Source organism: Monodelphis domestica, chromosome 4 (genome assembly GCF_027887165.1).
Source record: "Monodelphis domestica isolate mMonDom1 chromosome 4, mMonDom1.pri, whole genome shotgun sequence".
Taxonomy (NCBI): domain Eukaryota; kingdom Metazoa; phylum Chordata; class Mammalia; order Didelphimorphia; family Didelphidae; genus Monodelphis; species Monodelphis domestica.
In genome coordinates this window covers 208799308-208811346 of record NC_077230.1, presented here as the reverse complement: position 1 = coordinate 208811346, position 12039 = coordinate 208799308, and the positions used below count along the sequence as shown (strand labels likewise).

Sequence of the window (12039 nt, the reverse complement as noted above, 5' to 3'; positions counted from 1 at the left end):
CATTGGATCTAAATAGTAGAGCTGGGTTTTAACTCATATTCCTTGGCTCCAAATGAAGCATTCCCTGCTCCTTCTAAGAGCTGGCAAATGCTAGAAAGGGTAAGAGGAGCTAGAGCCAAGTTCTTCTTTTTCTAGTTCATTGCCAAAGGCAGGGACTATGTTTTACAATTGTATTACCCATGAGGCCTAGAATAGTGCTAAGCACATAGATGTTCAATAATTATATTGTTTTTCACTGGTGTATAGAAATTTGTCATGATCATTTTGCTATGAAAACTGTCCTGAAATTCATGAAATCCATCTCCTTTCAGGTTCACTATTGTTGCTGAAAGTCTTCAACAGGCACGCCAACAGCTTAAAAAACTAGAGGAATTGGAACAGAAATACACTTATGACTTGGATCCTATCCCCAAAAACAAAGACATTCTACGTGACCGAACTTTAAGTCTTTTCAAGCAGCTTATTCAGAGGTAACTACTCACTTGGGTGGCAATATTTGCCTGCATTTTTGCAGTTATTATTTTAATTAGTAACAAAATTTATTAAAATTCAGGAGCAATTGGTAGTTGAAAGTATTAGTTCAATCTAAGAAAAAAAGAAAAGTTGATGTCAGCCATCGTTTTTCTTGAATTAATGTGATTTAATTAAAATGTTTCCTTAGTATGCTATGACTGGTATTACTATATGAGCATTTCATCTGTTGGAAATTAGTCCAAAATGTTTTAATGAATGAATTCCCATTAGAGCTATGACCTGTTAAGAAAGTACATAATTGTCAGATAGTAAAAATTTTTTCTATGAAAAATACTCTCTTTTGCTTGGTTGGGTGAAGTTTTTGTTTTTCATGCCTTTTGAACTTATAGAAACAAGTCTCTGAAAGTAGCTCAAACTGAAGGAGCCTGTGGCTTTTCATGATTTTCTTAATAAAAAATCATTTATTTTCCTGCATCAATAGATATGAGTGATAATTTGTCTTCTCTTTACTTGGTCATTGAAGCTCATTTGTGGTAGAAAGACAGCCTTGTATGCCAACTCATCCACAGAGGCCATTAGTCCTGAAGACTGGAGTACAATTCACTGTGAAACTGAGGTAATAATGAATATAACTCGAGTCTTCCTGGCTTTGCGATTCTGACTGTTTTCAAAGCTAATGTACACAATGCTTTGGTGGAAAGGTTTTATGCAGTACTTTTTTCTATTATTTCTTTTCCTAGCCAGTCAATCAGCCTTTTTGACTATATGCTCAAATCCCTTAGGACCTACAACTGCATCATGGTTTGCAAGAACACTCTTGAGATGGAGTCCATATACTCAATTGAGAGGATGCTATGTGGGACCTTTAAGAAGGGATCTACTCTGTCATTAGAATCATAGAATACTAACAACTGGAGGGTGACTTAGAGATCATCTAGTCCAATCCCCTCATGTGACAGAGGACACATTTGAGATCCAGAGAGACTGTCTCTTGCTCAACATCACATCAGTTATTAATGGCAAAGCTGGGACTGGCATACGGAAGAGGCCACCATCAAGGATTCTTAGTGACAAAATGTTGTTATCTTGTGGGAAGATCATACCTTGATCCTTTTTTTTTTTGTTCAGAATTGTTGAGACTTTTTATCCTAAAGCAATGTAACATCTATTACTAGCCTAGTAATTTTTGTTCTAGACCATACTACCGAGTGCTCTCTTGGATCTGTTTTGTCTTAAAATTCATCCAGAAGCCATGAGAGTCATTCCACAAAGCTAAATTTCTAGTGATTATTTTGCTATCATTTTAAAGAATTGTGGTACATAAACGTTTACTTAAATAAGAGGTATTGCTTGGCTGATCTAGTCATTCATTTTATTGAGCACCTACTTTGTCCAAAATTCTACACCAAATTCAAGGAATACAAACATAACAGATAACATGACCCTTGCTTTTGAGGAGCTTATGGTCTTATTTTTTTCAGTATTTAATATTGGATGAATATTTATTAAGCATCTACTATTTGCCAGGCACTGTGCTAAGCTCTAGGGATAGAAATACCCAAAAAAGTCCCTGCCCTTAAGGAACTTGTGGTCTAATAGAGGAAGAATGTATCCAAAAGGAAGTAGATATCTGGCATGGGATCTCCTTGAGTCAAGTCAGGAATAAAGTGAGAATGGCCGGGGCTCCTCAGGATATGGTCTACTGGGTTAGGAACAAGGGGATGTACTTGTATTATACAAGTATGATATAAAGTAGACTGTGGAGGTCAAATGAGACAAACCAGTCAATCAATCAACAGACATTCATTAAACACTGTGCTAAATGCTGGGAATACAGGAAATCACCAGAAACAAAAAAGTCTCTATTTTCAAGAAGCTTTAATTCTAAAGGGTATTGCAATATATAAATCAACATATAAAATCATATCCTGCAAAATGCTGTGAGTGAGAATGGAAGTAGATGGCATGAACATCTGGAGCAACCAGTAATCTTAGAAGGTAGCCAGGGATTCTAAAAGTTAGAGATTGGGAGGGAGAACATTGTAGGCATGGGAACAACTAGTACAAAGGCATGGCATTGAGAGAAACCAATCTTCTTGTATTTTTTCCCCCTTTTCTTTCCAGGTTGCTGGTAAAATTACAGGAACTGAATTATAATTTGAAAGTGAAAGTCTTATTTGACAAGTAAGTCATCTTTCAAAAGTTCTTGGAGACACGTTAAAGTGAAATACATAATTGTTTATTTGGATTGGCTGGGGGTAATGAGGCACTTATTATAATTATAATATTATTAAGTTAATTATGTATTATAATTATTTGGATTGGCTTCCAGGTCCATTAATGTAAATATGTTTGCCTTTGTAAACTCTTAATAAATTGAAAAATAATTGAATACTGCACAAAAGAAATATAGTAAAAGTCCCAAGGCAGGTTAGACATGTTTTTTCTCTCTATAAACAACCTTAATTCCTAACCCTTTTCAGAGGGTAGGGTCTTCTGTCCTTTTCATACAAGAAGAAAAACTGAGGTAGCTTCAGTGCTGGGGCCAAGGATGAACTCATCCCTAAGACCATGTTGGTTGAAGGTGATCTTGTCCGCCTTGGACCTGAAACTCCAAAAATCAATTCTAAAATAGTTTGATTTTCCATAAGAATAACCCAGAGAGAATTGGAAAACAGTATGGCAAAAATTAGGTTTAGATCAATATCTCCCATCCTATACCAAGATAAGTTCAAAATGGATATGATTTAAACATAAATAGTGATATTATAAGTAAAATAGGTGAATAAGGAATAGTATACCTGTCAGATCTATGGGGAGGGAAAGAATTTAAGGCCAAGAAAGAGATAGAGAACATTGCAAGTTATAAAATGAATAAATTTGATTATGTTACATTTAAAAGGTTTGTACAAACAAAACTAATGTAACCAAAATTAGAAGGGAAACAACAAAATGGCTAAACAAATTGTGGTATATGATGGTGATGGAATACTGTTGTGCTATAAGGAGTGATGAACTACTTGATTTCTATAAGAACTGGAAAGACCTCCATGAACTGATGTGGAGTGAAATGAGCAGAACCAGGAGAACATTTTACACAGTAACTGAAACATTGTGGGACAATCAAATGTAATAGACTTTGCTACTAAAAGCAATGCAATGGTCCAGGAGAATTCTGAGGGACTTATGAGAAAGAACACTTCTAGGGAAAGAACTGTAGGAGTAGAAGTCCAGAAGAAAATGTATGATTTATCACTTATTTATATGGGTATATGATTTGGGGTTTGGATTTTAAAAGATTACTCTGTTACAAAAATGAATAATGTGGAAATAGGATTTGAGTAATACTATTTGAATAACCCAGTGAAATTGCTTGTCATCTCTGGGAGGGGGGAGAAAAGAAGGGAGGGAGAGGACATGCATCATGTAACCATGGGGAAAATTTTAAGTAAAATATAAATAAATGAATGAATGAATAATTTAAATTAATTGTTGATTGATTTAAATTAAAAAAGAATAACCCAGAGATGAGGTGGCTCACTTCTATCATAGAACAGGCTAATCCCATTTTAAGCCTACAATTTTAGGTCTAGACTGTAATCAGATAACTAATATAGGGAGAACAGCTAAATCATTTATTTCCAGGCTTTAGTCATATTTTTGGCAACTTAAAGAGTTCCAACTTAAGGAATTATAAATGAGAGTTTGAGAAGAATTATAACCTTGCTCGCTGCCCATCTCTCCAATTCCTAAAGCACCACTGTCTTCCTGAAAATTTGCCTCATGTCTTTGTCGTTATTAATTTTCTTACCCATGCCTTATCTTACTGCCTTTTCTTCAGTTCATTCTCCTTTTGCATTTCTTTGTTGTCCTAGTCTTTGATGCTCCCTCCCTGCTTTCATCATGATATTTAGTGTTTATACTTTCTCCTCAAAAAAATTCCATACCCCTTTGATTATATTCTTATTTGTAATTGGACACGTTAGATGATTTTCCTTCCTAACAATGCCTAGACATAAAAATATTGAACTTTAGTGGAAAGAGAGGGATTTAAAAAGAAAAACTTTATGCATTAGGACTAATGAGGTCTAATTTTGGACCTGGACAAGTAGCAGCTTCAAAGGGAAAAAATGAGTTCTTTGGCCATAAAACTTCAAGATAATCAGAGATGAATATATTATTGTTATGGTAAAGTTTGAATTTTTAACCTACAAACTTGAAACCCATATGTTGGTTGCAAATAGTCAAAATTAATTGACTCTTCAATTTTTATGTTTTATGAAAAGATTGAAACCCTTGGAGAATAAAATGGGGAAAATCCTAGTAAATCACATTGAAATATTCTCCAGGCCACAGAGGAGAAACATGCAAAGTTCCTTTGGATTTATCTCTTATTTATCTGTTTGCACAAATATCTTTTGGTCAAGTCATTTTGTGAAGCTTGTTTTCCAGTTTAAATTATCTAACTTTTCTTTTACAGAGATGTAAATGAGAAGAATACAGTGAAGGGGTAGGTGAAACACGTTTGGCCAAATTTCACTGTTTATTTATTTATTTTTTTTGTAATTCTAAGCCTAATGAATCTTTTCCAACTTCTTCTGCATAGGTTTAGGAAATTCAACATTTTGGGGACACACACAAAAGTGATGAACATGGAGGAGTCTACTAATGGAAGTTTAGCAGCAGAATTTAGACATCTGGTGGGGAGATTACTTTTAAATTCTTTTATATTTTTCCTTTGTTTTATCTAAAGCAATATAATAACACTGTGAGAAAGAAAAAATAGGTCAGGGCAATTCTAGAATTTGCTTTCTGATTATCTTGCGGTACTATCTTTTGCCTTCATAATCGAAATAAAGAACAACTTACATTTATTTATAAGTAGTTAAGTGGTTCAGTGTATAGAGCACTGGGCCTGGAGTTAGGAAGACCTGAGTTCAAATCTTTCTAAGCCTTCTAAGCCTTGCAAAGCTCTCTCTCTCTCTCTCTTTCTCTCTCTCTCTCTCTCTTTCTCTCTCTCTCTCTCTCTCTCTCTCTCTCTCTCTCTCTCTCTCTCTCTCTCTCTCTCATACATTTATGTGTGTTTATAAATAGATAAATATGTGTATGTATTTATTCTCATTTGACCCCCATAACAACTCTATGAAGTAGGTATTATTATTATTATCTCCATTTTGGAGAGGAAGAACCTAAAGTGGGGAAGAGTAACTTATCCAGGGCCATAAAGGTAGAAAGTGTTAGAGATGGGAACCCAAGTATCTCTCACTCAAAGATCAATTATTATCCTATCATCAAGAGATAATAATTCTTTTGCTTGTTAGATAATGACTACAAGAACAAAGCTTTTAATTCTTCCACATTGCATATTTAGTCAGACATTTAGAGAAAACTAAAAACTACTTTTAGTAAAGCAAGAGGAAATTGTAGTGCCAAAGGATCTACAAGTAAATAGTTTACACTGAGTGTTGAGATTTTCTCACTATATATTCACTTTGTGGCCTTTGTATTTTGGCTTTTGCCTCCAGAATGCTTCTAAAAACTGTTGTCTGAAATTCACTCAGAACCTAATTGGTTAATTGGCTCTTTTAGGTGGTTTTCACCTTCTTTGACTTGTGATACATTTAATACTATGGACCATGCCATCATTCTTGAAATACTTCCTTCATCTTTTGTGATACATGACTATATTGGCTCTTCACTCCCTCACTCTCCTTCCATATTCTATCTGAGAATTCTTCCAAGGTTACTTTCCTCTTCTCTTCTTTCTACTTCTGATATCAGTTCAATAATTTTACATGTGCGAGGCACTAGACTAGGCACAAGGGGGATACCAGAACAAAAACAAAGTGTCCCCTACCTTCTGTGAACTTACATCCTTTTTTTTTCAAATCCTTACCTTCTATCTTAGAATCAATACTGTGTATTGGTTCGAAGGCAGAGGTAAGAGCTAGGCAATGGGGGTTAAATGACTTGCCCAAGGTCATATAGCTAGGAAATATCTGAGGTCAGATTTGAACCCAGGACCTCAACCTTACATTCTGAAGGAGAAACATGTACATACATAAAATCTATACAAAGTTTACCTATTTTCTTTTGTTAATAGTAGTATCAATTTATGCTTGAGAGCTCCATCATTTTTGTTTGATTCCCCTTCCTAGTCAAATACAATCCATTTTTCCTTTAAAACATATCTAATACTTTCTCTTTATTTTCCATCCAAATTTAGACCATTATCACTTCACTGTAGGCAGCTAGGTGACACAGTGGTTAGAGTTGTGATGAACAAAATACAAAATGACTGAGGAAATAAAGATTTGCTCTACTGACCATATAGATTTATGACACAATGTATGCCAATTGCTTAACAAACTGGGATCAAGCCTTCCTCACTTGGACCTAGACCCCAAACACATGGGAAACAGACTTTTATATTATTATTATGTATTATTAAATATTTTATTAATATTAAGTTAATATTAAATATTATTAAATTAAATGTTATTAATATTTTATATTATTTATTAATTGTTATTAAAAACAATTCAACTAAGACCAATTAATTAAAAGGAAATAATACATTAGACAATTTGATTTCTAATTGGATGAGAGATTAGGGACTTTCGAAGTTGGGAGAGGGAATGTAGCCCAGTACAATTCCCTGAATTCAGAAAAAGAGTTGCCTAGCTCCTTCCCAAGTGTCTGTAATCAATCAAAGGAACATGGGAACAATAACTGATTGATCAGTCTGGGTCCTGTTTTCAGATAAGACATATGGGTTTTTTGAAATGTACAAAATTTTGAGAAAATTCCTTATATCAGTCTTAGGATCTGACTGCATTTCTTGATCAACATAACCTAATGCCTTGGTTAAGAGCCTCTAAAGAGCAGCCAGAGATAGTCCAGTGTCCCAGCAATACATTAAGGTTTTCTTAATTTTCTTAATTGAATAAACTCTCCTCAAAATACAGAATTTGGAGTCAGCCTATAACTGAATAGAAAGGAAACTAAGCTAGCTCCAGAATTGAGTAACTAGTTGGAGTCAGTTTGGTTCACTCAATTCCCACAATTAACCATGAATCCCTTCAATTTCTTGATAGTCCTTAAAGTAGGGTGTTGTTAACAACCGGTGTTAGGAATCTTTCCTGATATGAAATTCTATTACTTTATATGGGGATCTTATAGAAGCACATTTTTTAAAAAGTTTAAATATGTTTGGTCACATCTGTGATATTAAGTTGTATCAAACAAATTTAAGTTTAAAAATGTCTTACTGTAAGTTTCTAGTCTTCTTTCTTTTTTAACCAGACCTGTGACTTTATTGGTCTAAGGAACTTCTTGTAAAAACCTCCAAAAATTAATACCTTCTCTATAATGGATAGTGTAAAAGAATCAACTGAGATATTGAGAAATTAGGTAACTTTCCCAGGTCATACAAATAGTACGTATCAAAGCTAGGATGTGAGCTCACCCAGGTCTATGAGACTTGGAGGACTGCTCTCTCTATACTATACCACATTGCCTTTTGAAAGGTATTTATGTAAAATCAAAGTACTTTAAAGTTTTAAGTCCAACCCCCTCCTTCTACTGATTAGCAACCTAAGATCCAGAGTTCAGTTGATTTTACCAAGATCAAAGAGCAATGGAGTGACGGAACAAGGACAGAACATAGTTTCCTTAGCTTACCATCTAGAACTTGCCTTGATACCTTACTATCTCTCTTACCTTTCATTCAACCACCCAGCAGATACTTAGTACAATGCTCCTTTTCTATTAAGTTTCAGGTATTCCTCTGATGTTTCAGGTCAAAATTGCATCTTCCATGGCCACAAGAACTTCCAACTGTTGGTTTGTTCTTTGTTTGGATTCTGCCCCTCTTCTCTTGAATACATTTAGATCCCTTCGAGCATACTCACTGCCTTCAGAAGCTTCTTCAAACTAAATGGAATCATTATGCTTTCATAAGTGATTGTCCTGACCAGTTTTCTCCCTCACTTTTCTTAAATCAAGCTCTTTAGCCTTCCTCTTTAATTAATTCATCCTATAGCAGTGAAACTCAGAATTTCATTTATTAACTTTTCTTTATCTCCGTGATGTTTAGGGATGATAGCATACTCCATGGAATAAATCAGGATGTGAACAAATATATTTCTTTCATGTATTCATGCATACTGATTTTTTATCAGTCAGCATCTTCTTGCCTACAGCTTTAGTGACATCATTAAAGTCTAAGTCAGTCAGTAGGTCTGCCTTTATTGAGTGCCTTTTGTAAGTAGAACCATGTTAAAATGGCTTTGCAAAATATGTCCAAAGAAATAGAATCAGAACTATTTTTGCCTTGAAGAAGCTAATTGGGAAATGGAAGGAGTTATTTTTTTGTAATTAAATATCAGTCAAACAACAAGCCTAGCAGGACAGCACTAAATTTGGTGTTAGATGACCTCATTATAAATCCTTTCAATTAAGTTTTTTATAAGATGGAAAAACAAAAACTTTAAGATCTACAATTGAAGGGGCCACAAAGGCCACCTAATTTAGTCCCTTCATTTTATAGCTGAAAAGAAAACGAGGACAAGGGGTTCCTTGGGCAGACTGGCCTAGGGACTGGACATATTTGGGAAGTCTAGCTTGTTCGGTTGTTTCAGATATATCCAACTCATCATGACCCCATGTAGGCTTTTCTTGGCAAAGATGCTGGAGTTTGCCTCTTCCTTCTCCAGCTCATTTTACAGATGAGGAAACCAAGGCAAATAGGGTTAAGTAACTTGCCTGAGGTCACACAGCGAATAAGTATCTGAGGCTGAATTTGAATTTGAGTCTTCCTGACTCCAGCTCCAATGCTCTATCCATTGCACCACCTCACTGGATTAGTCTAGTTCTGGGGTGGCAGGTTGGTTCTGGCACAATTCCAGGGGCTATATATGTTATGAGGTTTATTCAGAGACTCATGGGTCTGCCTTAGAATAAGAACTAATCTAGAGAAGGGAGACAAGAAGTCCTCTGAGCTAGGAGTGATATGGTGTGGAGTTCCTGTAGCCAGGCCAGAACAAATTTGCTCAAAAGGAGGGAAGATAGAAAATTCTTTACCATAGTAACTAATTTACACTATTCAGTATGATATCAGACTGTTAGACAAGGATGGCAACTCATTCATTCATCATTCAACTATCACTATTAAAGACTTTATGTGCCAGATGTTGGGGATATTTGGAGATAAATGTGGCATGGTCCCTTCCCTCAAAGAGATTAAAATTCAGTAAAGGAGTTTAAAATTCTTTAGATTAAAATAGAATAGGGTGCTTTTATATATGCTATTAAATAAAAATTATACCTATTGTAATTTTCTTCTATAAATTTGTCCCTGCTTCCACCTTTATCTATAGTTAATGTAAAAAAATAAAAATTACTGTAACATATACTAAGAGGATTTTTTTTTCTCTTACAGCAATTAAAAGAACAGAAAAATGCAGGCACCAGAACTAACGAGGTGAGAGATCATTCTTGCTTTTTCCATCATATCTATCAACCTCACTCTCCCTCATCACCTATTTACAATTACTTGCCAAATCTTAATGTTTTGACTTCATATTTCTCACATCAGGCCTCTTCTCCCTAAACTACTTCTTTAGTTCAAGCCTTTTATCATCTACTGCTAGATTATTTCAACAGCCTCCTAATTGGTCTCCTTTCCTCTTTGCATTCTAATCCACCCTTCACATTGCTTCCAAAATGATTTTCCTTAAGCACAGAACTGACCATATTACATGGGATCCCTGTTACTTCCAGGATAAATTATCTAAACTGTGTTTAGCCTTTGAAACTCTTCCAAACCTAGAGCCACTGATCTCTCCAGCTTCACTGTTCAAGGCACCAATGTACAGTACCCCAACCCATGATCTCTATCTAGGTAAGCTAGCCTTCTTTCTGTTCCTTCTGCACATCACTTCACCTCCTGTCTCCATGCCTTTATAGTGGTTTTTCCCCAAGCTTGGAATATACTCCCTTATCACCTTGACCACATATAATCCCTCTCTTCCTTCAAGATAAAAAAAACGTACCACCTCCTACATGAAGCCTTTTCTGATTCTCCCAGGGCTGTTTGTTCTCTAACTATCAAACTATTAATTTGTGAGATATATCTATATTGGTATATGCCCCAGAAGAATCCACTGGAGAAAGAAATGGCAAGCCACTCTAGTATCCTTGCCTAGAAAATCCCATGGAGAGCTGTGGTCCATGAGGTCATGAAGAGTCACACATGACTGAATGACTGAATAGCAACATACACACATATGTCATGTGATATGGAGATATAACAAGACAAGATCTTGTTATAGAGGCCATAAACATAGATTACATGAACACATTATACACACGTGTGTGTGTGTTTGGGTATACACACACTCACATGTGGCCGTGTTATTTTCTAATTGTAATGTAAACTCCTACAAGGAAGAATTGTTTCGTTCCTTGTATTTGTCTATCCAGCATCCAATCCACTGATCTGACACAGCGCAGGAATTCGATCAACATTGTTGACTGATAACCAACATCCTTACTCTTATCTCTACAAAATCTTTATGACAATGACATACTTGCTTACAAAGTCTTGAAGATGAAAAAAAGAGACAGGAAGAGATTGGCTTTGAGAATTTTCACTCCATCCAGTAACATGATTACAGTTAGGTTCAGAAAATGCAGGACCCTGATGAGGCATTGTTTGTTGGCCAAAAAAAGCTTTAGACAATAGAGCAGAGCACTGCCTTGAAGACATTCATTCAACAGTCTTTCGTGACTGTATTAAGATTATTCAAGATTCCTTAATGGAGGCAACCACAGATTTATTTCTGTTCAGTCCTACTCAGGCAATCTCATAAAGTGACTCACAAACAGAGACATTTCCTTAACAGTGGCATTGGCCTTGTCTTAGAAGCTGCTCTTAAAGTCAAAATGGAAACAGGATTCCCTATTAATGAGGGCATCTTCTAGGTGACATAATACCAAGTTATAAAGCCTCCTCCACCCCCCGAAACTCCTGATAATCTACTTAGGAAAAGATAAATGGTTGAAGAATGACTATTGTCTAGGCTATGTTTGACTTTACCTGTTGGTAATTATATCTTTGACAGTCCTTATAGATGGGCAGTGAGCTAATTTAAAAGTTGAATAGAAGAATGAGAGGGCTGGAAGGGGGAAGAATTCCACAGTCTTCTCTGTTCTCCTAAGCTGCTTTCTGACTCAAAAATCTTTCTTTTTAGCATCATTATTCTTCCACCTATGTTATATGAGTATGCTACCCCCCAAAATATCAAGTTATGGGTAACCCAGAGGGCAACAGAAAGTTGAAAAGTGAGCCCGTATTGACTTTAAGATATTTCCAGGAATGAAGCAGTAGAGAAGATATTTTATAGGAATATCATCTTAAAGGCAGTTGGTCCTATTGTGTAGTGAGAGTAAATGATGCAGAAAAGCATCTAGTCCATTGGAGATATTGTATGTGGACAGTTTCTGGGAAGACCTGGACAAGAGTTGCACCAGTGAGAAGGCAGAGTTCATGATGCTGGAGAT

At 35.6% G+C, this 12039-nt stretch overlaps 1 protein-coding gene across 1 annotated transcript in view; it reads left to right on the top strand.

Annotated features, from left to right (window-relative positions):
• Positions 1–12039, top strand: part of STAT1 (signal transducer and activator of transcription 1) — a 56063-nt gene that overhangs the window by 20010 nt on the left and 24014 nt on the right. Inside the window, exons 9-14 of the mRNA XM_007494532.3 lie at positions 312–470; positions 998–1090; positions 2599–2658; positions 4955–4984; positions 5081–5174; positions 9917–9958. Coding sequence (XP_007494594.1) covers positions 312–470; positions 998–1090; positions 2599–2658; positions 4955–4984; positions 5081–5174; positions 9917–9958 — 478 coding nt within the window. The remainder of the gene's footprint in view (positions 1–311; positions 471–997; positions 1091–2598; positions 2659–4954; positions 4985–5080; positions 5175–9916; positions 9959–12039) is intronic.